General features: G+C 41.9%; 1 protein-coding gene across 1 annotated transcript in view; it reads left to right on the plus strand.

Moving 5' to 3' along the window:
• The window catches only part of ATP8A2 (ATPase phospholipid transporting 8A2), a 584,662-nt gene that overhangs the window by 125,366 nt on the left and 431,897 nt on the right, over positions 1-27,399 (plus strand). The window contains exons 5-14 of the mRNA XM_063101556.1: positions 7,642-7,731; positions 8,011-8,110; positions 8,643-8,741; positions 9,638-9,683; positions 10,320-10,360; positions 14,578-14,651; positions 16,445-16,514; positions 17,478-17,605; positions 18,767-18,878; positions 24,555-24,720. Coding sequence (XP_062957626.1) covers positions 7,642-7,731; positions 8,011-8,110; positions 8,643-8,741; positions 9,638-9,683; positions 10,320-10,360; positions 14,578-14,651; positions 16,445-16,514; positions 17,478-17,605; positions 18,767-18,878; positions 24,555-24,720 — 926 coding nt within the window. The remainder of the gene's footprint in view (positions 1-7,641; positions 7,732-8,010; positions 8,111-8,642; positions 8,742-9,637; positions 9,684-10,319; positions 10,361-14,577; positions 14,652-16,444; positions 16,515-17,477; positions 17,606-18,766; positions 18,879-24,554; positions 24,721-27,399) is intronic.

The following is a 27,399-nucleotide window of genomic DNA, read 5'->3' on the forward strand; positions in this document are numbered from 1 at the left end:
GCTTGCATACTTCCAATTCCCAATAACTCTTTAATTCTGTTTCTTTTTAAAAATAGCATTTTATTCTTGCTTTATGTTATCTTATAACTTGGAGGATATTAGCATTTTTCAAGTATTCTTTTAGAGTTTGCTGCACTGTTTCCTCAGTTCTCTGTTTTTTATTGATTTCATTTTTGAATCTCTGTTTCATTGTGGGGACATTCTATACATATCTGTAACTATTCAGAGGGAAAGCACAGGAGGTGGATGGGGTGCTCTGTGGGTGCAGGTCAGATAGCAAGCTGCATTTCTTTCTTTTTTTTTTTTTTATACTGGTAAGGGGATTGCAACCCTTGGCTCGGTGTCTTCCGCACCACGCTCAGCCAGTGAGCGCACCGGCCATCCCTATATAGGATCTGGGGGCCTCGACGCTAACAGCACCGCACTCTCCCGAGTGAGCCACGGGGCCGGCCCTCAAGCTGCATTTCTGTTAAAGGACTTGAAAATGTGAGGATGTGGAGTTTTTTCCTGTCTTCTGTGGGTTCTTGTAGTTGTGCCTGGAATCCCCCGTGGCTGTAGCAGTGTGGCTGTGTGTGGCGTCTGTGCAGCCAGGGCAAGGGGGCTTATGAGAGGGGAACAGTGCTTTGTTTGCAAAGAATTTTGCTTTTAGCCCTTTATAGTTTACCTTAACCTTGATCTCCTGGGTCAGCTCCTCTAGGTGTAGATTTAAGTGCTTCCTTTTGCTTTCTGTTCTTGCTTTTCCATCGTGGGGTCTCCCGCTCCTGAGGTTTCTCAGCTTGGCAGCTGCGGCTGCCTCTTCCTGTCCGCTGGCTCCTCTGCCCTGACACTCTGGGTCATGCCATCTCTGCCCTGCCCGATACGCGGCTGTGATGGTTAATTTTACATGTCACTTGACTGGGCCACAGGGTGCCCAGGCATCTGGTCAAACGTTATTCTGAGTGTCTTAAGGGTGTTTCTGGTTGAGGTTAACATTGGAATCTTCAGATTGAGTAAAGCAGGTTGCCCTCCCCAATGCGGGTGGGCTTCATCCAATCAATAGAAGGCCCGAATAGAAAAAAAAAAGAGTGATTGTGCCGCAGTTAAGAGAGAATTCTCCCTGCCTGATGGCCATCAGGGACATCAGCTTTTTTCCTGCCTTTGGACTCAAAGTGGCACATCAGTTCTTCCTGAGTTTTGAGCAGGCTGGCCTTGGGGCAGGAGCTGCACTGTCGGCCAACTTGTCCACTTACCCTCAGATGTTGCAATTTGCCAGACTCCATGATTATGGGAGCCAATTCCTTATAAGTCTCTTTTACATATATGTATATATATACTGTGTATGTATGCATGTACATGTGTGTGTGTCCCCTATTGGTTCTGTTTCTCTGACTCATTCAGTGCTGCTCTTATGAGAACTGAATTACTCTCTTAAAAATGGATTGACCTGTCTTCTCAGACAACAGTCATGAAGGCAGAGCCCGTTCCTCCTGCCTCTCAGGCTGCAGCCTGGACTCAGAAGGTGTCTTGGAGGCATGTTCAACTTTCTTGCTAAAAGCAGGAAGGAGTCTATTCTAGGGAAAAAAAAAAACAAAACCTCCTTTACTGATGATTCCATTTCAATTTTTTTAAACGTGGCTGTATATTTTTACCTTCCTTTCTACTATTTTAGTATGTCTCAGTAGGCAGAGGTGATAAATGTGTATCCATTTTACAACTATGCATTCAAAGCAGGGTAAGCTTTTGGATTGGGTCTTTACTGCTTTTAGAATCCCACACATGAGACTTATTTTCCTCCTGTCTATGTTAAATTTCAATTAGATCACTTGGATGTGTACAGTTCATGAAAATATGAGAAAAAAATACTTTTTTTGTGCACTTTCCTGTATATGCATGATAAACAGAAAAATTTCAATTAGAATTAAACATCTGAATAAAGTTTGAGAATTATGTGAGAAATTCAGAAAAATAATACAGCTTGCCTTGGATTTTTGATCTGTGTGAACTCCTTTGACTCTTTACAGCACAGATGTGACTGGTCATCCTACTTCCTGCTGTCCTCCCAGCTTGCATGCCCCAGTCTAGCTTTTCATGCACATCTTGTTCTGTGTCATAGATCCTGAACCCCGTCTGCTTGGCACGTGCCTGCTCTGACTTGGTACATCCTCGCTTATCACCAGTGATGCTGCCGCCGCCTCGCCTGAGAGCAGAGGTGTACGGTGCATGAGCAGGATGGGTTTAGGTGCTTCTGTTCCGATAACCCAACGTCAGAGTCTTGTCAACCGTACTGGATTTGTAGCATGTCAACTCCTAGGACAGCCTTAAACCTTTCCTTTTTCTAGGGTTTATCTCCCTCTGTTTGGAAAGAATATATTGAATGCTGAGTGAAGGGACAAAGGTGGTGTAACTGTCATGGTGTGAGAGTTTGATATTTTGACCTGCTTGCTTTTCTTGTAGGGGCCATGACAGAATCAGGCCTGAATGGTGCTGACTCCTGTACTTGTGGGCCTTGAGGCTGGCTGTTTCATAACAAATATTTGTTTCTTTATATTGAAAATAGGGAATCTCATTTATGATGATCCTGTGAGCCTTGCAGTATAAAATTAAGTCTCACAACTCATTTTCATTTGATTTTATATCATAAAGTTCACACTTTTTCTTGTAAAGCATTTGAGTAAAACCTACTTTTCAATAGAGTCACAATGAAAGGTGTTTGCCATAAATATCAAGTGTCTTAGATTTGCTACTGGTTATCTAAGAGTTATCCACCCTGGAAGATTTTCCTGGCAGCCTGCTCAGTTGTCAAAATGTTTTCTTCTCTCTGTTATCTTCTCAGCCCATGTTTCCACAGAAGTGTTGAGATAAAGTGTTTCCTGTCCAGAGCTGTTTACTGAATAATGCATCAAGTAATAGAACAGATTTGGAAATCTGATAGGTACAGGACAGTCATACTATTTAGCAGGAAATACAGGTAGTCTCTAAATTTATGAGCTTACATTCAAAGGTGCATTATAAGGTGATTGATTAGCAGTCACCACCATTTTTCTCATTGCATATGTTTTGTAATGAATAGGCTGAAAAGGGCTGCGTGAGCAATGACAAAGGGCATTGCAGAGTTGTAGCACTGACAGTGCTGGTCCTGGTCCAGTTGTGGCATTTTGGGTGCAGCCTACGTGATAAGACGGTGTCTGGAGCTTTTTTTCATGAGGCAGACTAAGAAACAGGAAAATGTTAAAAATAGAAGTGTCAGTGTTTTAAAATGAACTTATTGATCTTTTATTTGTAACTGGTTAGATTTCAGTAGTTCAGTAAAATTAAGTGAGAATTTCTGGTAAGGTAGGTCATACCTTTGCACTGATGGGCAGTTTATCAGCGTAAATCCTTGTGTTCAAGGACATTTCTGGGATATAATTTGGGAAGGATGGTTCATGTCTCAGTTTTCTGTTGCTTATAACAGAATACCGAAAACTGGGTAATTTGTAAAGAAACGATACTTATTTCTTACAGTTCTGGAAGCTGGGAAGTTCAGAGCTGAGGGGGTGCTTCTGGTGAGGGCCTTCTTGCTGGTGGGGACTCTGCGGAGTCCGAAGGTGGCACAGGACAAGGTGCTGAGCGTGCTAGCTCAGCTCTATCTTCCTCTTCTTATGAAGCCACCAGTCCCACTCCCACGGTATCCCATGAATCCATGAGTCCATGAATGGATCAATCCATTTGTGAGGGGAGAGTCCTTAATGACCTCTCAAAAAGCGTAGTCTGATTCTCCACCCTCTTAATTCTGTTAATTTGGGGATTAAGTTTCACATGAGTTTCGGAGGGGACAGACATTCAAATAATGGTAGTTGGCAAAGCACAGGAGTCAGTGCCAGATGGGGAGGGCCATGGGCTTTGCTGTCCATCAGAATGTGTCCTGGGTGACTCCCCGGCTTGCAGGCAATGGCCGTCATCAGTGGGAATGGGAGAGGGCCAGCAGGCGGGCCGCTGCGTTCACAGTCTCATGTGCTCTTGCTTTTTCCCATGAGTTGGTCTGATAAACTTTTAAGGGATAAATGAATTAAACTGTTTATAAAGACATGAACAACCGTCTTAGGACATTTAGTGTTATCTCGTCTTGAACTTCCAGTGACCTGGAACTTTTTGCTGAGTGAATATTTGAGAGAAGAATGGTGTCTGGCATCTTACAGGGAGCCGAGGAGAGTGGAAGGCTTCCAGAACATGGTTATGGGGCTTTTTGTGGAAAGGTTTAAAAGTGCCCCTTCACTCTTTCAGTAGATACTGAACACTTACTGTATGTGGGGCAGGTGTAAGAAATATATTTGGCCATGGAATGCAGGAGAGTAAGGTGGTGGTTTTTGACTGTCTTCACACGTTAATGTGGATTTACTGTTCACATTCTGAAGATGAGCATGAAGCTAGTTTGGTTTCTCGGTCTCTGAGGCCTGCTTTCAGGGGAATTTACACTTTGAGCTGCTACTGAATTGTAGACTTGCCTCTGGAGAACAGTTGTCAACTTTGATATTTCTCATAGCTGGAAAATCAGAGTCCTACATTGTCTGTGGGCTCTTGCTTTTTGCTGCGTTCTGGAGATGAGACTCCCATAGTGCTTTGGATTTGTGACGATTGGGCAGCCCCAGACCCATGTTTTTGCCAGGCTCCATTTTCTAATGGGTTGTTTCCCATGTTTGCCAGATCATGAGAATTACCAAAAGCAGGGGTTTGCAGATTGCTAACTGTCAGATATCGTCCTCTCTGTAGAACCCTCTAGATACCTCTGTTCCCGAAGAGAAGAGGCCACTGTGTGGACATGAGCTAGCTACAGGGCCAAGCGAGTTGGCTCTTGTTGTCACTTTGATTTCAGTTCTCTTCATATGGCTCCACATTTATTCACCCAGATTGGCCTCCACACTGTTGAGGAGGCAGCAGGAGCTCCCCTGGCAGCGGGCTGCACCTGCTGTTCCCTCCTGCAGAGCTCTGTCCTTGTGTCCACGCAGCTTGCACCTCTGCTCCCCTCCTCTAGCGCTCAGCTCACACGTTGCCTTCTCAGTGAAACCTTCCCTAGTTGCTCTATTGAAAATGTTACTCTTTTCGCTTGCCCCAGCCAGGATACCCTTCTGCAGCCTCCTTCCCTGATCTGTTTTCCTCCACAGCACTCATCACCACATATCCTGTTATGTGTTGTATTTTTTTTTTTTAAATCTCATTTCTCCTCTAGAATGCAGTCTTCTTGAGGGTATGCACTGTTGACCCCTTCACTCCCTGTCGTGTCCCCAGAGCCCAGCACAGTGCTTAGTGCATAGTTGGGGCTCAGTAAATATCTGTTGCAGGATGGACAGATAGATGGATTTTTGACAAGCCCCTGTCATTCTTCATGTCATCCAGTTTCAGGAAACACTGGTCTAACAGGTATTTAGGGAGAGACTGAGTGGACCACAGGAAACATTCTTGTTTGCTCAGGGTCATTTCTCCCCAGTTCCCAGGCTGTAAGGCTTGCCAACTGCCTGGGACTCACCTGCAGCCAGTGCCCATCCTTGCTGTGAACAGCCACGTGGGCAGGGATGCTGACATGTGCATCTGTTGGGGGTGACTTATTCACCCGGGTGAACAAACTATTCTGCTGGGAAGCTCCTCTGGTCACCTACTTAGCGCTATAAGTTTTCTTCCCCTGGTACAGTGAGTGGTAAACCATCTCCCATCCTGTTACACCTCACAGCATAGGATCGTATAGTGTAAGATTCAATTGCTGGATTGAATTCAAGTAGGAAATTTGAATAAATTTACCCCCTCAAAACTTCTCTAAACTCTTGCTATTCTGAGTGCGGTCCTTAGACCAGCAGCACTGGCCCCCCGCTGGGAGCTTGTTAGAATGCATAATTTCAGGCCCACCCCATGCCCACTGAATCAGTATCTGCATTTTAACAGGCTCTCCAGGGGACTTTTATGTACTTTGAGAAGCACTGTCCTTTAGAAGCACTGTCCTATAGAATGATTTTTATAGGTGCTGCCTTTTTAGCTGTTCGTGGCTTTAGGTCTCTAATTCTGTAACAGGACAGAGAAAGGTTGCATAAGATGGTAACTGTTTTAAAGCTGCACAGTAACTCTCTCTGGGATGAAGTTAGTTTCTCCGAGTTATTGATCATGCTGATTCCGCCTCAGGATGAAAACACTTGAACTCATTTTTTCAGTTCTACAGGAGTGAAAGTTAGCATGCACTCCCCCCACACCTCTACCCCCATCTGGTTTTCTGGTGTGAGCAGGGCCCTTTCCTCCCCTGCTCTCCACTTTGTAACACTCAAACACATCCAGGTTCCTCACACACCCACTTGAACGTTTGCTCAAGTGGCAAATGTTCACACATAGGAGGGGCCTTGTGTCAGCTGTGCGTGTCTGTTTTACACAGATGGAGTCTTAGGGACAGATGTTAGGGCCAAGCTGTCTTGCACAGTACTTTCTACAGTCTTACCTTGGAGTGTTGAACATTTGTGTTTCCTCTACAGGTAAGTGCTGGCTGCTTCATTTCAGTGGCTGGTCCTGTCGTAAAGGAACGCTTGGTGTTGCATTCAGCTTTGTCCTCGAAGCATAGTCAAGAAAACTTTGTACCACAAGCTATCAAGTATGAGTTTGATATATTTTTTTTGCTCTTTAATGAGATTAATGTCAGCTAGTTTATTCTGTCTGGCAGAACTTTACAGTGACGTCCTGTTACCCCATCAGGCCACATGAATGAGGAGGGGCTTGATGTAAGCAGATTTTCCAGCTAATTCAAGTGTCAGATTCTTAAAGTTTGGACTCTTTTAAAAGTGGTTTTTGCATAATTTATGATACGTCTTTAGCACCTTAGGCATAAGAGGCTAAAAACGATTTTGTCTTTAGGGACAACTGTGATCACCGTGTATTGTGAAAAACCAGGCTACGTTCATGGGTCTGAGCGTCTCTGAGGTGTGTGGTAAATGGCACAAGGGGCTATTTCTGGTCCATCAAATGACTTTAGGCTGCTGTATTTTTTTAGTTGTCAGGTTTGGTTTTATTTTGTCATTCCCGGATTGGTGTCTGGTCTTAACAGCAGTGCACTTGCCTCTAGCACTTTCTGTCTCCTGAGCCCTTCACCCTTCAAGTTTGGTGCTTCTAATTTGTTGTGCATTTGAAACCTGCTAGATAATCTTGCCAGAATATATTTCAATTAAGATAGGCTCAGAGTTGTGCCTTCAGAGGGTGAGCTAGGAGTCCTGTAGTGTTCCTATGGTAGAGCGTAACCTGTGAGCAGACAAAGGAAGCTCCTTTACCCCTTAGGTTCCTCGTTTACACCTTTGAATTATTCATTGTCCATTGACTGTCTGCTGTGTGCTAGGAACACACAGAGTTGAAGAAAACATTCCTGCAGTTCCCATACTCTGTTCTGGGGATAGAGAAATAGATATAATATGAAGCAAAGCAGAGGCCATGTGATGAAGGTGTAAATAACAGACTTTGGGCTTGGAGGAGGAAGAGTCATGAATTTCACCAAACTTAATGGAAGAGGTAAGAGATGGGAGGGTAGGATGGGAAGGACAGGTTAGTCATGAGAGACAGAGTGGAGGGGAGAGAATGTCCCACGTGGAAGCAAACGCATGAGCAAAGGTAGCCAACTAAAGGGTGTGCGGGAGGGATGGGGTTTGTTTGGTGTGGTTGAAGCATAAAACGCATTCTGGTGGGCATCCAGAGTCTGGGACTCACCGACTTGTTACCAAACACCTATTGTTCGTCGCACTTGGCTCCGAGAAGGTGAGTACCTCTCCTTCTTCTTACATTCTATAAAATCTGCATGAACACGTGTACAGCAAAGTTTGAAAACAAAGATCCCATTGGTTTTCTAATTGCGTGTGCCCTTTCACACAACAAAGTTATACAGGCGAAGGTCAGTACAGCAGGGTTCTTGTCCCTAGTTTTCAAACATTTTGTTTTAAAAACCGTTTGAAAAGTTTTTGAAACTTTTTGTCTTGTTCTTGTATTTTTAGAGTTTATATCTATAGCTGATAGTGGTATTTTTCTTTGCACTTCTAGTACGGCCAAGTACAGCGTGTTGACATTTCTACCTCGATTCTTGTATGAGCAGATTAGAAGAGCTGCTAATGCCTTCTTCCTCTTCATTGCCTTATTACAGGTAATATTTTTTTAAAAGTTTTTAAAAATTCACAACCTTAATTCCATGCAAAATGAGATTTTGCTAAAAGGTTACTTAGCAGAAAAAACGTTAACAATATTTGAATACAGTTTGTTTCTGTCATCCAGTCATCGATAGACTGAACAAACGTGACTCTGTATGGGGCCCTTCAAAAAGCTCGTGGAAAGATTTGTACTGTCTTTCAGTTCTATTCTTCTATGAACTTTTTGAAGTAACCACCTATGAAGGAAGACTTCTTTTGGTATTGCCTTAAGGGTAATTGCAGTTTCTAAAAGAGGCGTTGAAAAGTGGCCCTAGCATCTACCTTCAACCCAGTCCAAACACATAGTCAGTGTTGGATAAAATTTTTAAAAATATGAAATACATAGCTAGTTTTTAAAATAAGCTAATTGTTGTTGTATAACAGAAATGTAAGGGAACTGCAAAAGAACAAGTGGTGAGTGCCGTCCTTTCTTTTTCGTGGAGAGGATTTTCATGTGCTAACTTCCCTCTGTGGTTTCTTTTCTTACAGCAAATTCCAGATGTATCTCCAACGGGAAGATACACCACCCTGGTGCCACTGATCATTATTTTAACAATTGCAGGCATCAAAGAGATTGTAGAAGATTTTGTAAGTTTTTGCTTTCAGATAATAAAAACATCATATAAAATAGAACATAACTTAATTGTAGTTTTGGGTTTTGCCTTTTTAGACAGGAAATTAGGCCTTTCAACATTGGTGATGGTGTTTTTTGGGAGGAATTGTACTCAGAGTGAATTAAATACCTGTACAGTGACGTAGGAGCAGTTCAGACTTTGTTCTGGTTCCCTTTGATTTTCACCATGTATACTCCTCACATCCTACTTGAGAGTGTGCTGCTGGGGCAGCACATGAAATGTTATAGTGCTATCTAGGGTGGCAGCACCGTGCCCACTGTGCGGGGCACTTTTATAGGAGGCTTCTCCCTTCTCACAGTCATCCCAGCGTTTCTCCAAGTTCATTGGCCACAACCGTAATCCTTCTCTCTCTCTCTCTCTCTCTCTCTTTCACTCTCCCCCCTCCCCCCTCTCTTCAGCCCCCCCCCCCCCCGCATTCTGTCTCTGTCCCTGTGTCCCCCACCCCCACTTGCTCTCACAAACATCTATACATTTTTCTGGGAATAGGTAAATAAATGTAATACAAACCCAAACAAAGGTACTTTAGTAATAATGAAATCAGCTGTTTGTTGTTGGGTCATATTGAATAATTCTTTTACTCTGATCTAAAACTAAACAGTAGTAAGAAGTTTCAGACTTCAAAGGGCTTGTGAATTGTTTAGAACCAAAATATAATCATTTAAACCAGGGTAGATTACATCTAAATTTAGCCATGATGATAGCTCACAGAACCATCAAACTGAGTATAATAGCATTAGCATTGATGACAGCTTCCTTGCCTCCAGTCTTTTCCTGATCTTATAGTTTACTCTTTCAATTATTCATTTGGAACTTTTGAATATAAGACCTTTTTTTGTCTTTCTGTAACAGAAGCGCCATAAGGCAGACAATGCAGTTAACAGAAAGAAAACAATAGGTAAGAGACCAGGCTGAATCACTTTTTCTGCTATAAACTTAAGACCTACTTTTAAGGAACTTTAAAGAAGTAGTTAATGGTATTGAGATAAATTGATCTATGGAATACCTTAAAGAAATAATAAAATAACAAACAAACAAAATGTTAGCCCTAGTAATTAAGATTTGAACAGGATTTGTATATTTTAGAATTTTAGGAAAGTTAATTTTCAGAAACTAGACAGTTTTTATGTCCATAAAAAGCCCAACCATCCATGTCCTTGGTTTATAATCTCTCCCAGCCTTCCTCATTCTACTCTTTATTGTTTTTATTTCTACAGCATCAGCTTTGTTTGTTGTAGTTGTTATTTTTAAATTGTGTAATGGCCGGCTTTTTTTTTTTCCCTTCTGGGCTGAATATAAATAGATTTAACATAGATATACATAAACATTAATGTTTACACATTAATGTGTATAGATTAGGTACATAGTTTGGTGCTTTGTTTTTGGAACTGGTAGTGTTATACCTTTATGGCTAAGGATATGGTATGTTAGAATTAATAAATGGAATTTTAAAAGGAGCCTTTTCGGTTTTAGAAAGCCCATTTTATTTTTATTATCACCGGTATTAACCAATACATTGTTTTTTCTTTTTCAGTGTTAAGAAATGGTATGTGGCATACCATTGTGTGGAAAGAGGTAAGTAAACACTAATTTTAAAGATGTAGCAGAGAGTATTGTTTTGGAGACTTGCAATTAATTGCTGGTATTGATTGCACTGTAAAGTTTGTGGTAAGGTCCCCTCCATTTTATGTAAGCTGTTGAATGTTTTTGTAAGGTCTCCTTACAACCGATGCATGCTTACTTTGTTCCTGCTTCTTCGAGAATGCGCCCAGTGCGTCAGTTCAGGCTGTGAACTTTGTTGCTCCTGATGGATATTTCTGAAATCTCAAAGCATTTTCTAGTCTCTAGATCCAATTTGAGAAATCTTTTCCCTGGTGTTCTATTGTTCTCTTAATCTAAATTCAAATTTTTAAAGTTTTTTTTTTTTTTTTTTTTTAACTTTTGTGATTCTCACTTCTAACATTTTTGTTGGAAAGATTACCATTAAATATAGAGTGGTGGCATAGGGGCTGGAAACCATCCTGTTTTGGTTCCAAGGCAGGGTCAATTGAATGAACATGACCAATAGTTGCTGTTCTTAAATTAAAATAGAAAGGAAGGTTTTGCCTCCATGCCCCTAGAAGTGTGAGGCTGGGAAGGTTCAAGAATGGTGTGGGTTTTGGTTGTTTATAGTGACAAATAGAAAATTTATAAGAAATCTGCCATGCCATCTGGGTGTTTTGTTAGCTTTTTAAGTGAGTCTGTTTGAGCTGGACCTTCTTAACAGACATAAGTTGTTCTTGGAGCATGACTCTCATTAATCCACCCCTCAGTGCTAATTAACATAATTTCAAAGGAAAACAACTTTTTAGAAGATTAACTTAAAATCGTTTTTCTTGCTAAACATTTCTTACGGCATTTTATATCTAGAAAATGCTGTGACAAGGTAACTGCAGTGTTCACTTTAGTTTTTGTTTTATTTTGCTTTGGTTTAGGAGAACCACCCACTGTTTAAAGAGTTTCCCCTGTATTGTGTTTTGTGATAACACCCCAACCTCTGTAGCAATCTAGAAGTGTTGTGTTCCTTGGCCTCACTCTCATTTGGAAGTATGGTGATTCCTGGTTAAGAGGTTGGGAATTCCTGGTTTCTGATGCTGTAGGAACTCAAGGGTCCCCACAGCATGGGGGAATTGCCCCTCTATTTCTCTAGGGTTTCTCTTGCCTCCCCCCCCCCCCCCCCCCCCCCGCCGAAAGGCCCCACTACTGGCTGGAGTAAAGAATAGCTGGACTTGGAGTGCCTGACACTACTTGAAATAGCAGAAAATGGAGTGATGGTCTCTGATTTCTGGGTCCAGGAGGTGATGGTCTTGCAGACACCTAAAGCTCATTTACTATTTCCCACCCACGTTTGGGAGTAAAACAACAAAGAACACCTGTGATGTGCTTTGCCTTGGGCCTTCTTATTTCTATTTACATGCATTTTGTTTGCTTATTTAAATGGAGCTCTTAGCAGTTTCCAGAGACTGTGCTAGAACAAAGCATGGCACTTGCCCTAAGGAGTGGGTCTCAAGCTTCAGTAGCCTGAAGGGCTGCGAAGACACAAGATTTCTGGGCCCACTCCCAGACTTACTGATTCACTGGGTCTGGGTGGGGCCCTAGAATTTTTTAACAAGAAGTTCCCAGGTGAGGCAGCTGCTGCTGGTGCAGGGGATTCACACAGGAGGCACGGTACAGCTGAGGTGACAGGCAGCCAGTCCCAGCTCGCAGCGCAGCTGCTGAGCTCTGAGCAGGGCATGCTCTCAGTGCTCTGTGAGCACCTGGGAGGGGCAGCTAGTCTAGACCCACCGGTGCAGGTCAGGAAAGTCTTCTCTCCAGAGACGTTGCTCAGGACAGAGGCAGCTGGGTAAAACCACAGGGTGTCTGGGAGAGCAGGGTGCAGCTGCAGAACTGAGCAGTTCAGTGTGAGGATGAGAACGTGGGAGGGGACAGGAGGCAGAGTGCCATGGCAACAGGTTCCAGAGATGTCAGGCAAGGGGGAAGTTTAGTCTGAAAGGCTGAAGCTCAAGTCAGCTACCGTGGGCTGTGGCCGAGTGGTGGAATGCTGAGAGCCAGCTCTTGGGTGGATCACTAGAACTTTGATGGACTTTGAGAGGATCTTTTAGCTGCTGCTTCAAATTGAGAGGCTTGAGGAACCCTCTGAGGCTAGAGTGGATTCAGGGATGTGATGGGGTTTCTTTCCCACTGTACTAGTTCTTTCAGGTAGTATCACACACGCAAGAGACAGTCCTGTGTGAGAACATCAAATCGAATAGCACTTTCAAACAAAATTCCAAGTCAGTAGTTTCTTGAGTACATGAAACTTTTTAGTACTTGGTTACTGGGATATAAACATTTATTTTTTTTAGAAAGTAAAGATGGGAGAAAGCCATAATTTCCCTTGTTCTCCCACTTTGAATTAAAAAAAAAAATCCCACTGCCTTTTTCATTTGAAAACATGACTCATTTTCCTTTCTAGTGGCTTTTTAAATTTATTTATTTACTAACTAATTGCTTCTGTTTTTTTCTGTGTAGTTAAACTATTCATATAAAATATTTTTACTTTAAAAGAACACTTTCAGAGCTTTTTGCTTTTTATGTAAGTACCCCTTGCTTTTGTACTGATGGTTGTTGAAATAGCTCTGTAGCGTGTATTCTTTAACTTCTCTTCGTCATGGAATATACTTTAGTTATATGTCTTTCTTTTACCTTTAAATTGCATAACAACTTGTGCCTTTAAGTTAGATACTAACTTCAAATGTACGGTGGTTCTGGAATTTAATTTCTACCATCCTTTTCTGTGTTGACCTTGGTTACTTAGACTTCCCCACACACTTTGATAAGCGATTCAAAGCACCAGTTAGGACACCTTTCAGTACACCCTCCTTTTCCGCAGCAGAAAATTAAAGATGGGCACCTGCCAGCTTACCAGATCCAGTAGTTTTTCAAAAGTTTTACATAGTCTGAAATTCTTGATTTCTAAGAGAATAGTAACATGGTTAGGATAAGAAACAGAAAACATAAGTGCTGGTTCTGAGTTTTGCAATTACTATTGCACTAGGAACGGTCTCTGGCTTGGGTCAGAGTATCCTGAAATCCTTAACTTTCACACTCACGGGGTCCATTCAGTTACACTTATGCTGGTAGGGACTGACACTTACAGGCACCTGCTTCATGCCATGTACTTCCTTGATGGCTGCATCAATCTTACAGGGCCAGTGGTTAGTATTTTCCTGTTTTAGAAATGTGGACACCAGGGCTCTGAGAGGCAAAGCAGCTTGCCAGGATGGTGAGGTGTGTGTCTGTGAAGCTAGGGTTTGAGCCCAGTCTTGTCTGGTTTGAAGGCCACATTCTCTCCAGCCTGGTGCTGCTGTGATGTAGCTTTCAAGGATTAATAGACACTTGGCCATAGGACTGTTTTGGAGACTACAGCCTATTTCCTTGGCTTGCGGTCCTCTGTCCAGTGGGGTGTGTTTCCCCAGGTGGTCTCTGACTTTGGCCATGACTATGTTTCTGGTAATATCCTGGAAGTTATATTAATCTTCTCTGTGTTACATGTTGTTTCTGGGGAGCTTTTTAGATGCACTATTCATGGGAGAATTTAGCATAACATTTTAATCAGAGCAATGGCCTTCCAGTCAGATTGCCCAATTTTGAATCCTGGTTCTAATGTTCGCTGGCTATTTGACCTTGGTCAAGTTATTTCGCTTTAAGCCTCAGTTTCCCTATTTGTAAAATACAGAATAATTTCCATGTGTTAACTCAGTTGATCCTCATAGTAACGCCATGAAATTCATGCTGTTATCTTCATTGTATAGATAAGAAAATTGATGCACACAGAGTTTCTTAATTTGCTCCTGGTTACACAACTAGTCAGGGGGTGCAGTGGGGGACTGGAACCCAGGCATCCAGGCAGGCTCTGGGGCTGTGTGCTAACCTCTCTGCCCTGCCATGTGCAGCTGTGCAGATGTTCAAGAACTTGTAAAGGGACAGGTAACTGTAGGAAAGTGAGATCTCTACGGTTGTTTCAACACATCCCTTTCCTCCCTCTCCTTTTCTTTTTCATGAAACATTATTGCAAAAAGGCAGTGTTACAAGCTGTCTGCCTAAAAGTGTTTTCCTTTTGTTTCTTTCAAGGAAAATAATTCAGGCTTCTCTTTGTTAAATGTCATGGCTTAGTTATGTAGTAATTTTTCCTTCGAATATCTAACCACTGTTATCACCGTTTGTGCTTTCTTTTCTTTCCTGCTTGTCTGTCCTTGTCCCTGGTTCTCTAGGTGGCAGTGGGAGACATTGTGAAGGTCGTCAACGGGCAGTATCTTCCAGCAGACATGGTCCTGCTCTCCTCCAGGTCAGGTGTGCCCATGGGCACATTTTTTGAAGTAAATGTTAAGAGCAATGCCATGTTACGTGGTGACTGCGGGAATGTTGAGCCGCCTTTCCTGCAAGTCGCCACCTCCTCTCTCTCCCGTTCACCGTTGCTCCCCAGTTGCTGCTCCTGCCTCAACACTGAGTTTTCTTTCTTCCATTTGTTCCTTTGTACTTTTCCTGACTTTTCCGTGTATTGCCTCCTTTTTCGTCTCCTGGATGTGCTGGTGTACTCCTTATTTAGAGGGACACCGATTCAAGAGCAGTGGATTGGTCTGTTCAGTAATATCGAAGATGCAGCACACTGAGATCTCAGACCAGTTTCCCGAAGGGTCCGGCCAGCAGTCTGTCCTGCAGACCCACACCGCCCTCGAGTAGGGGTCAGAGTGCTGCTGCCTGAGGGCGTGCTGTGAGTGTAGACGGGGCCTGCGGTGGTGTTTGCTCTTCATCCTTCCACGGTTTGCTCCTTTTCTGTCTGAGGATTGTTGCCGTGATCTCCAGGTAGTTCTGCACCGGAAAGGTGCTGTCACTCAGTGGCGTACATAGAGGGCAACACAGCCCCGGGCTTTTCCTTGGCTTGATGCACATAAGTATATAGCAAAGAAGGCAAACCAGAATTAGGATAGGAGTACACTTCTCTTCTTGAGTTCAGGGTGAAGTTAGATGACGTTAAGACTGTAACGTCCTGTGTTCCTATGCTGTTGAGAATCAAAGATAGTGTTTGTGTTTTGTGTGATCGTGGACAGTGTTTCTTGTATTGGATCTGATCAGTCATTAGATTTTATGCTTTAGCATTAATTTTCTACTCAAGATAAAAGATTTGAAAGTAGGAGCCCAGGCCTGTGGAGGGGGATAGCACCGTGAGCATGGAGCAGGGTTCACGTTTGTCCCTACTGATCGGTAACCAGAAAACCTCTTGGAAACATTAGAATATTGATCACTTGATAGTTTGGGGGATGAGTGTTGGCTGTGACCCTTAGAACACTTGGTTTTAAAATGGGATTGTTTGTGTGAGCTGACGTCATGTTTTGGGGATGCTCGCTTTTGGTGCTGGGTGTGTACTTTGTGCCGAGCTGCCTGCTGAGGACATTGTCCTGCTTCACCTTCCCGACAGCCCTTGATGGCCTTCCCCGATACAGGACAGCCCATTCCCTTAATCACTCACTGTGCCAGCTGACCTAAACCCAAAGGTTAGGAGCAGGAGTACAGTACCTGTTATGCTTGTTTCTGTTCTTTGAGGTTTCTGTCCTTAAAATTAGGTCTTTTAATTAAAAAGTTGCCTTTTGACATAGTAACAAGTGTAGGGAAGCAAAGGCTTGCCACGCCCTCGATCCTTCAGCTCCTCCTGCTGTGATTTTCCTCAAAAGTAGAGTTAGTACTGCCGTGCCCGGGCGGCGCTTTGGGTCAGGGGCAGGCCTGGCCTCAGACGTGAGCCCCCCCAGCCCGGTGGCGGTGGCGGGGCCTTAGCTGCAGCACCGCGTGCTTCAGACCTGCCCTGTCCTCCCTTCCTCCTCGGTCATCCTGTCTGCTCGAGGCCAAATAGTCATCATGTGGGGCCTACAAGGGCGGACCATGTGGGCAAACAACCCCATATTGCTGTTGAGCCCCGAAGACGAGTGTGTGTCCTTTCTCATCCATTACTCCTGCTGACGAGGTCGTTTGTAACAATTCATTTTGAAGGGCTGACCAGCAGACAGTTTCAGTAGTAGAGATTGCATGAGCTGTGAGTTTATGCAGAGGACCTTACTAAACTTGCCTTTTTCCCCCCCTCCTTAGTGAACCTCAGGCAATGTGTTATGTCGAAACAGCTAATCTAGATGGGGAGACAAACCTGAAAATCCGACAGGTAAGGTCGACCTTTTGTGACTGTGTTTTTGTGGAGGTCCGAATTGCAACGATGGTCTCCATATGTACCAGTCAGTGTCTTTTCTAGAGCGATGGCTTCACCCTGAAGGAAGTTGTGCGAACAACATGCCTTTTATTATGAAGGGAACTCGCTGAGCATGAAAGGAGAGCTAGACAAAGTGGACTTGGTGGCACTTCGGGTCACGAGGACCCTGAGGCCTTGCTTGCGTCGTGCTGAGCTCCCTGCCTGTGACACTGGAGAGAGGGATGCCTGGAGCTCCTGGGTGGTGGGGACGGCAGCCACGGTGCACACGAGGAATAGATGGGCTCTGGTCACCTTTGTTTACAGCATTGCTGTAATTGAGGTTCTAATTCTAGAGGGTGGCATATTACAAAATTTCCATGCCTTAGATAATGCTATTATTACCATATATTTTAATTCTAGAGTGAAGAATAGTCTTTAATGCATTAAAATTTTAAGCATTTTGAAACTTAAAGTTTTCTGCTGTATAAAGCTGATTCATTAATTCTGTACACATATCTTTTTTTTCTACCGAAGATATTTGCTTTAGTTAATTTTTTTCCGTTTAAGGAAGAGTTAACTTATGCTAGATAGTATAAAATATTAACGTGATATTTTTTATGACCAGTGTTAGAGTACAGCTAATAGATTACACTTTCTATAATGTGTTTGAGTATTTAATTATTATTTAATCATGGATGTTTTCAACACTGGTGGAATTTCATTGAATTCTTTTGCCGCTTTTGCATTAGATTGTTGTGTCAAAAGCTGCTAGTAAAGTCTGCCTTGAGAGGGCTGATAGTTTGATTCATTTTTAGATCCCCCAAATTATTGCTTTGTAGGTGACTCATTATTTCTTTTTGACTAGTGATGGGGATGCTGAATATGGTCCTTAAACACAGAAGACTGTGTTCAATTTTCTCTTTTGGTTTAATGTTGTAGGGTCTGAGTCTCACCGCTGACATGCAAACGAGGGAGGTATTGATGAAGTTGTCTGGAATTATAGAATGTGAAGGGCCCAATCGTCACCTCTATGACTTCACTGGAAACTTGCACTTAGATGGGAAAAGGTATCACTTTTCCTTCTCTTTCTATTTTTTTTAAAAGTTTTTTTAGCGTGACCAAGAATTTCTGGAGCTTTGAAAAATGTTTGTTTTCTAGTTTCCTAATATTTTAAAATAGTTGGATTTTTTCATGTTTAGCTTAGCAATGAGCTTTTCTTGAAGCACCTTTCAATCAGTTTAAAACTTCCTTAAATCAGATGATGTTCACAGGACGTGGCCTCTTCCTCTTTTGCCTGTAACCTGCCAGGCAGGAGAAATGGTTTGAGCCATATGAAATTGTCCAGAATAGTCGAGAAGTGGTGTCTGAGGTCTATACAAGCTAATGCACTTGTTAGAGAAATGAGTAATTCTTTTGCTAGCATTCTTCTAAGTAGCATTAGTGTGTCCTTAGAAAGCTGAATGAAGCCAACAATTACCCTTTCTCCAGAATATTCCGTGCCCTGTTGTCTATATTCTGTTGTCTTTGTCCTCTTGGCGTTTGCTTTGTTTTTTTGAGTCATCTTTTGTTACAATGTTGGGACGCAGGTGCTATCTTTTACCCATCTTTTATCTGCAGGCCTCTGACCAATGCCTCCCACAGCCTGTGGGGCTGTCCTTAGTATTTGGAACAGACCCCAGGCTTGGAAGGACCCAAACATGGGAATGAGCTCAGAATCAACTAAGTGTGGCTGCTTCCTGGTTCTCACTTAGCACATACAGCCACTCTACACGCTCTCACTTTGAATTTCTAAATATCACTGAGGTCTTTATTTAATCATTTGTCATCCTTGACAAATTTGATATGATAGGTTTACTGGGTTTTTTTCTTTTTCTTATAATAGTCTATAAAATAAACTGGGTTTCCCGAATGAATAAGCTTCTGGTTGTTATTTTAGCAATTTCCCTTTTGAGTGTTGAGTAAGGAACATAATTTCCTTTAACATTTTATAGGAAAAAAAAACAACCCTTTTTCTGCAGGGATGAATGAATAAAATAAACCTTTTCTATGGGTAATTTTTTTGGGGGTAGATCAAGCCAAGGGAAACTTGTATCGCTCCTGTTTCTCAGCAAAATAGTTCAAATTTGACTAAAGGAAACATTTGATTTATTGTGAATTTTTGTTTAAGGGGAAAGCTCATGCTCACTGTCAGCCTATCATTAAATGTAAATGTTGTTTCTTGTTTTTAGCCCTGTTGCCCTTGGGCCTGACCAGATCTTACTAAGAGGTACACAGCTTAGAAATACTCAGTGGGTCTTTGGCATAGTTGTTTATACTGGACACGACACCAAACTCATGCAGGTAAAACATTTTCTATGCTGAAAAACAATACTGATTTTAGTTTTTTAAAAAATTTATTCTGTTTTTATTAAGTAGAGGGTGGAAGATGCAGATTTCGCATTTAGGAAACTCAGATTCCTCTGTGAACCTAAATTTGGAAAAGAAGTGCTATTTTTTAGTTCATCAGGTAGTTTCTTCTGGATTTCTGTTATCTTATTGGATATTTGTTACCTCTTGCCTGAAATATAAATGCTCTTTGTTTTCTAGATTTAGGGGGACAATCAGTTTTATTTTGCCTTCTGGACTTAGCGGAGGGATTAGTTCTGAATTTTTTAATTTCTCTCTTTACATGTCCTTTTCACTCCATTAACTAGAATTTTACAGTAAATTTTCTTATTTAACTGAATTCTAGACAATTAAAAATCAATTATTTTTGAACTAATGCTTGTTCTTTATATACCAAAGAAAAAATATTAAGTTAAAATGGTTTTGCTGTTTTTTTCTGTTAATGTTTCCTAAAAGTTATTGTTTGTGAATTTACAACCCATGTTTATATTATGACATATTTTGCCAGACAGATTTTGAAGTTCTACATAAATCAATGTCCCTATGTACCATTTCTTACATTTCTTTGATATCACTGGGCATCTTATTTTGCTAATGGTTGCTATTAATGATAATTGGCTTGTCGGCTTTTTTGTATAACTTCTAAGGCACACATTTGGCTATATCTCTTAATTTAAAAATATTTGGTGACCACCATGCACCAAGTCGTGTGCTAGGCCAAATGGATACAGTAGTGAAAGACCCACACTTACCCTCTGGAAACCATGTATACTAAGAAGTAATACAGAATTACAAAGTGGAGAGATAATTGTTATAACATGTGTCATTACCAAGTGCTGTGGGTATCTGTAGAAGGGCCATCCAACCCAGGTTTGGCAGTGCCAGTTGACTGGACACTGAGAACTGTCCATGGGCAGAAGCACATTTTAGATATTGAGCTGGAGAAAGGAGACTCTTTGAGGTCAAATGATAGTAGGAAGAAAGAGTTAAATATTAGAGCAGATGAAGTGATAGGGCCCCTGGGCTACACCAGCTAGTTAATGCAATGAAGACACGGAAGGGTTGTTGAGAGACTCACCGAAGTGGAAGGGGATTATCAAGTTGCTGAGTGACAGGCTGATCAGTTTGTTGGATACTAGTCTTTGAGTTTTGGGGGCAGAGGGTTTATAGCATGGTGAGACCTGGAAGTAGGAAGCTAAAGGTGGCTGAAGGCCATTAATGCTGAGAAGGAAGGAACTGAGAGACGAAGGCATTTGATGGGTTGCTGCTGTGGTTTTGGAGATAGGATCATGGCAAGGTGGGGCAGAGAGGAAATACCAGGAGCCAGTTGTCACGTCTTCAGCGAGTGAGGGGGAGTGCTGAGGGGTCCGTGGACTGGCTGTGGGGGAGGGGCAGAAGGTCGGGTAGCTGAATGGTATGAATTTCATCAGCGAATCTTTTAACATGGCATTGGAGGAATGAAGGTTCGGAAGCACCACCAGGTAGGTGCCAGTGGATGCGAGTCTTTGTGGGAGCACCGACTTGGAAATGGGGCTGGAGGGCTTTAGGAAAGGCATGTCCTCAGCTGGGTGAGGCAAGGAGCAGGAGAGCCCGTGACAGAGGGGAGGGCATAGGGAAGCTTAGGTCCTGGAAGGGTAGGGCCTGAGGCACAGGGGAATGTGGCAGGGTTGTGTGTTGGGGCGAGGGCGAGGAGGGTTCCGTGGCAGTTAGAAAAGTGAATAGTTGGTGAATGTGAGAGGATCAAGATTACTCAGCGTATCTGAGATGTACGTCATCTGTCCCTCCTGCTAGGTCCTTATGCATTCATAGGTGCTGATTAGAATGCTTCAGGTTTATTGTTTGTGAGCAGCCTGCATGCAAAGACTACCTGGATGAATGGTTTAGTGCTCTGCCACCTAGAGAGCAGCCACCACCTTCCGTGGTCCGGTGCCAGTAGCCACTGCCGAATGCCTTTGGAGTTCCGCGAACCACAGATTGCACCTTGTTTGCTATGATGACATGACAGAGAGATCAGGGGTAGCTAGCTCACATTTGGGCAAGCCCCCAAGACCAGTTTCAAGATTGTGCATATTTAATCACTCTCCAGGATTCTTTCTACACTGTTTTTCCAGGGTGTAATATTGTTTTTCTAAGTCATACGTTGGTAGTGCAACGTTGTAGCTAAGGTATAAGAGTGAATTTATACTTTAACACTCCCATCCTCTCTTCAGTGAGCAAGGTACACTAAGTGACCTCGTGAAGTTGGCATCCCGTGAGTGTGAGGCACTTTTCTTTGTCCCAAGACATGACAAGGCTTATTGAAGTCGACTGCTCCAGTACAGAATGATGGAAAACTCCAGAAACATCTGTGCTAGACTAGCTGGGCCACTAGGGCTGAAAGAACAAGTGGAAATCAGGAGCTTTCAAAAGGAATGTAATACAGCACACACAGCCACAGGCTGTCCTGTCTGTGAAACAGCGTTTCCAGCTGTGCTTGTGCTGCTGGACCGGAGAGAGGAAGAGCCATTGCTCCGGGCTCTTCTACCTTTCCAGTTTTTCTTTTTTTTTTTTTTTTAAACTCTCACCTCAACTACCCTTCGAGGTTCCCTCAGTTCATACTTAGTGTAGTTACATGTAGAAATATTTCAATCTGTGATTTCTGTTGGTTGATTTAATGGGAGAGAGATTATCACATTTATTATAGCAAACATTAATTACAACAAATCATGCATTATTCTAAGTGATTCATATATATTATATATAAGTCCTTTATTCCTCACAATGTCTCTGTCAAGAAGATACTATTATTGTTCTCACTTTGTAGATGAGGAAAGTGAGGGACAGAGTGTCTAAGAAACCTCAGGTTACAAACCGAGTAAGAGAGAGCTGGTGTTCAGACATAGGCAGTCAGGCTCCAGAGTAAGTGCTCTAACCATGTGCTTTCTCAGGAGGGAGAAAGATGTGTAAGATTCAGTCCAATTTCAGCTTTTTTAAAATCTGCATTTTGACCTGTTTCTATTCACAACTCTGTTATACCCAAGTAGCAGTGGTCTCTAAGAATGTTATAGAAGAACTTACAATGTTAGTAGAAATTTAAGATGAAAAGCTCATCATTGCAAATAGAAATGTTCAGGGGATGGCTTTCCACAAAGTGCACATGTTGAAGCCTGAAGTTCTGGGGTTCTTACTCCTGTGTTGGATGAAAGATAAATTTTCCTAACCTTGTTAACTGGCCGGAATTTTACTACTGGAAAAGATCAGAAGTCAGTGACTAATGGGGTCATAGAAATGATGTTTATTGTATTTTTTTTCTGTCTGTGCATTCAGTAAATGTTTATTAGAAATGATAAGATCATCTTTAGTTTTTAAAATATTAGGATAAACCGTCTCGTAACTGGCTGCTGGCTCTTGCCATGAGACCAGATGTGGCTGTGTTGTTCCAGTTGACCTTTATATGGAATTTGATTGATGATAAGTTGGCCTTTACTAATGGATTTCCATTTGGATTCGAGAGGAATTTTTTTTTTAAAGTTTGTAAAAGATGAATAATTTGGAGAACTAAAGTGAAAAAAGAAAAAGCTTGAAGGAGAATGCTGCTGTGTTGTTTAGATTATGTAAAGGACTTAGCTTTTCAGAATCACCAATATGACAATTCCCTAACTCCCCCACCCCCAAAGGTGACAGTGCTATTTCTGGGTTTGGTGGTAGAATCCAGACAACAGTTTCAGTGGCGTTGTGGTGTGAGCTTCTCTGTGGAGCTTGGGAGTGAGTTACCTCCTATTTTTATCACCATTTCATATCATATTGGGACTTTATTTGTATTCTTATTTTTAGAGATATTTTCATCCTAGCTCCTTTAGTGATCAGATGAATTGAGTACTGGCTTAAGTTTGGCACAAGGCACCACTCTTATGGTCAGTTAGTGCCTTACGGGCTTTCAGATCACTTGATCTGGGCAAATCAGCACCGCACTCTCCCGAGTGAGCCACGGGCCGGCCCTAGATCTGGGCAAATCAGTGTTGCCTCTGGTGAGCCAGGACCACGATTCGTGGAAGGAGCCTTGCGGACAGAAGCTCTGTGCCCGTCTCTCCCTGTCCAGTTCTGGCTTCTGATTTGATCCAGGAGTTATCTTCCTCCAGGAATGGCTTATTGTAATTAATTCCCACTCGGATTTCGTCTTCTCAGTGTCTCCTTCAGCCACCGCTGTCTTACTGTGTTTGTTCCTATGGCTGCTGTAACAAATCTCCACAGTCTTAGTGGCTTAAAACAAGACCAAGGTATTATGTTGCAGTCTGTAGGGCAGAAGTCTGGTGTGGGTCTCACTGGACTAATGCTCGAGATGCTGGCCGTCCTGTTCCACAGGCTTAGGGGGGTCTGGCCCTCGCCGTTTCCGGCTGCTGGGGCTGCCTGCACTTCTGGGCTCCTGCTGCCCTTCCTGCATCTTCAGAGCCACCAACGTGGCATCTCTCTGATCAGGAAAGGCTCTCCTTTTGAGAACCCTTGTGACGAGATTGGGACCACTTGAGCAATCTAGGATAATCTCCCCATCTCAAAATCCTTAATTTAACCACATCTGCAAAATCCCTTTTGAAATATAAAATAACACAGAGCATATTATATATAATTCATATATATTTGCTATATAGAATAATATATATATATGTGGGGTCCAGGGATTAAGATGTGGGCAGTATTGGGAGGCTGTTATTTTGCCCACCACAGCTACCTTCAGAAATTTTTTAATAAAACGACTTCAGGTGCATTAAGTGTCTTGCTCAAACAGCTTTCTTGATTTTTCCACTGCTGAGAGGATCCAGGTGCAAATATTCCACCTGAAATGCCGTGATCCTTGAATCCGGCTTCAGCGAATCTTTCTGCCTCCCAGCACTGGCCTGGGCTGTGGCTGGGCGGGTGCCCAGCAGCAGGGAGAAAGCAGAGGCTGAGCCTGTGGAACACTGCTGTCCTCCTTTTGTTTGCTTACTGTCTTCGTTCTGCACCTGATTTAGGATACTGTTCAGGTTTTTCCAGTCCCTGGGCCCTTCCTGACTTTTCCTGCTCATCTCTTGTGCACAGTTCTCCAAGAGAACTTTTTGTCCATCCATTTATTTGGATACCTCTTAATGTTCTGTTTTGCATTATTGGTGTGTATGTGTTTGTGTATGTCTTCTTTCTCAAATTTTGGGCTACTGGAGGGAAAATGTGCACTTTACAAATCTCTTTATATTTATTGGACAGCTGTGTTACCACTTTGAAGATTCTCTCTAGATTTTTTTGGTACAGAAACTCTAAGTTTCTCTTGAATTAGCAGTGTTCTGAGTTTTTTGAAATGGGACTTAAATTATTTAGAACCTGTTATGTTCTAACATAATGAAAGTGTCTAATTTTACGCTAAGATATAATCATAAGTACAGAATGAATCATATAGTGTTAGAGTGTGTTCTTTAAACTGGTAGAGTGTATCTTCTTAAAATTAGTTGTTGATTCAGGAATGTAGTACACTTTTTAATTTCATTGGTTATTTGGCAAAAACAAAAAAAAAGTCTTTTACATTTTAGTTGTTGAGTTTGGTTGCCTTTTTTTCTCTTTGTCCCCACCCCTTGCCCCCAAATCTCTTCTGTGACCCTTACTGTGACTTTAAATTCTCTCATACAGAATTCAACCAAAGCACCTCTCAAGAGGTCAAATGTTGAGAAAGTGACCAATGTGCAGATCCTGGTGTTGTTTGGCATCCTCTTGGTCATGGCCCTGGTGAGCTCGGTGGGGGCCCTGTACTGGAATGGGTCTCAAGGTGGAAAGAACTGGTACATCAAGAAGATGGGTAAGTGCTGGGGTGGGTTGCTTGTCGAAGCAGGACAAAAGCATTCTTGGGAGTTCCCTCCACGCATGGTTTATGTGTGGGGGCCATGCTGTCCTTCTGTTCCCTTTGTCTTCTAGACATCATGCCAGCCTTTGAGGGAGAACTCAAAGATTAGGAATCATGTGATGACATGAAGTGGGCACATTTGGGAATTGTTTTGTACTCAGAGGATTATTTTTTAACTATTTTTTAAGGTATTAGTGGTTGCTCTACAGATTACAATATATGTCTTAATTTATTCTGATAAGTTAATGCTGACTGATTAAGTTAGTATTAATATTTCAGATTAATATTATATTATCATATATTTCAGATTAATGCTTAGTTCCAGCAAAATACAGAAACTTCACTCTGTATACCTCTGTTTCCTCTCCTGCTTTGTGCTATTATTGTCTTGTATATTACTTTTATCTATGTTATCAACCCAACAATACAGTATTAAAGATATTGCTTTATATAGTCTTATGTCTCTTAAAGAACCTAAAAGAAAAGAGAAAAAATATATTAATAGAGCCGTTTTATATTAACCAACTTATTTACTATTTTCAGTGCTCTTTGTTTCTTCCCATCGATCTGAATTGCCAGCTGGTACCATTTCATGTTTTATGTGTCTTCATTCTCTACTGACTCCTTTGTATTGTCATACATGGTACCTCTGTATATAAGTCCAACAGTGCAACTTTATAATAAACTTCTTGCAGTTGCTTTTTGTCAATCAAGAAGACAGGATAAAACTATGTAATTATACTGTATTTTATAAGTACGATTCTATAAGTATAATTTGTATATAATTATTTTTACTCGTGCCCTTTCTTTCTTTATGTGGGTTTTAATTATTTTCTGGTGTCACTTCTTTAATCCTGGAGAACATCCTTTAGTACTTCTTGTAAGAGAGATCAGCTAGCAACGAATTATCTCAGTTTTTATCTTAGAATGTCTTAATTTATCCTTTGTTTTTGAAGGATAGTTTTGCTGGATATAGAATTCTCTTAGAGTCCTTGGTTGGCATTTTTTTTCTTTCAGTACTTCAAGTATGACATCCCACTGCCTTCTGGCCTCCATTGTACTTGTGAGAGGTCTTAATCTTACTGTGTGCCTCTTCTATGTGAATCATTTTTTTTATTGCTGCTTTCAAGATTTTTGTCTTTAGTTTTCAACAGTTTTGTATTTATTCTGTTTGGAGTTTCTTGACCTTCTTGGATGTGTAGATTAATATTTTCATCTAATTTAGAATGTTTTCAGCTATTATTCAAATATTATTTCTGTCCCATTCTCACTCTTCTTTCCTTCTGGTGCTTCCATTATGTGTGTGTTGGTATTCTTGATGTGTCCTACAGCTCTTCGAGGCTCTGTTAATTTTTCTTTATTTTTATTTTTGTTTTTCAGATTGTGTAATCTCTATTAATCTCTCTTAAGGTTTACTTATTCTCTTTTCTGTCAGCTCTCTCCTACTGTTGAGCCCCACTAGTGACTTGTTCATTTCACTTATTGTACATTTCATCTCCAGAATTTCCATTTGGTTCTTTTTTAAAAAAACTTCTCTTTATTGATATTCTCTATTTCAGCGGTCATTGCCATCATACTTTCCTTTAATTCTTCATTTTCCTTCAGTTCTTTGAGTACTGTATATTTAGAATAGCTTCTTTGAAGTCTTTGCTTTGTCCATCATCTGAGCCCCTCTCAAAGGCAGTTTCTATTGCTCAGAATTTTTTTTTTTAATGTCTCACATTTTTTTGTTGTTGTTGAAAATTGGACATTTTAGATAGTACACTATAGCAACTGTGGATTCTGATTTCCTCTGCCTTCTAAAGCTTATTTTGCTATTTTCTTGCTTATTTGTTTAGTGACTTGCTTGGATTAATTCTGTAAATTCTGTTTTCTCCTGCAGTGTCTTCCTCAGTGGTCATTCCTCTCCTTGTTTTTAAGTCTGGATTCCCAAGGGTTACCTCTGTGTCAGCATAGCTTAGAGATCAGCCAGTGACTGGTCAAGGGTTGTTCTTAAATCCCTTGAGAAAAAAAGGATTCCACTCTGTGGTGTTTGATCTGTAAGTGGCTTGGGAAACGCCTTTAATGTTTGGGTAGTTTAAAATCTGCCTCACATTCAGTCAGGGACTAGTAGCTCCCAAGTACACTCTCTGGCCTCCCCTGTGAAGGCACAGCTGTGCATGTAGACAAGATCTTCTTGACCTCCAGGAAGGAATGTGATTTTAACAATGCTTTTTTCTTTTTCTTTTTTTTTTTTGGTGGCTGGCTGGTATAGGGATGGACCTTAGCATTATCAGCACCATGCTCTGACAAGCTGAGCAACTGAGCTACTAGCCAGCCCCAAACAATGCTTCTTTGGCCCTGTGTTTCCATGGATATTTCTGTTAAATTTCTAGCTGGTCTGATTTTTTGTTTGACCTTAGGAGTATTGTGGAGATATTTGCCTTCCCTGATTATTAACCACTGGGATCTCTGTTATTTTTGACAGTGCCCTTGGTGTGGCCTTTTTTATACTCTGCTGCAAATAATGTTGGTTCCAGAGCGTTCTGTGACTGGGGACAAATGTGGAAGCCCTGGGCTGCTGGCAAGAGCATGCCACAAATGCCATTTCTGTGCAGGTGGTCCACCACAGTCACTTCCACAGCTACTGCTGCA

The sequence above is a fragment of the Cynocephalus volans genome, chromosome 7, assembly GCF_027409185.1.
Source record: "Cynocephalus volans isolate mCynVol1 chromosome 7, mCynVol1.pri, whole genome shotgun sequence".
Lineage (NCBI taxonomy): Eukaryota > Metazoa > Chordata > Mammalia > Dermoptera > Cynocephalidae > Cynocephalus > Cynocephalus volans.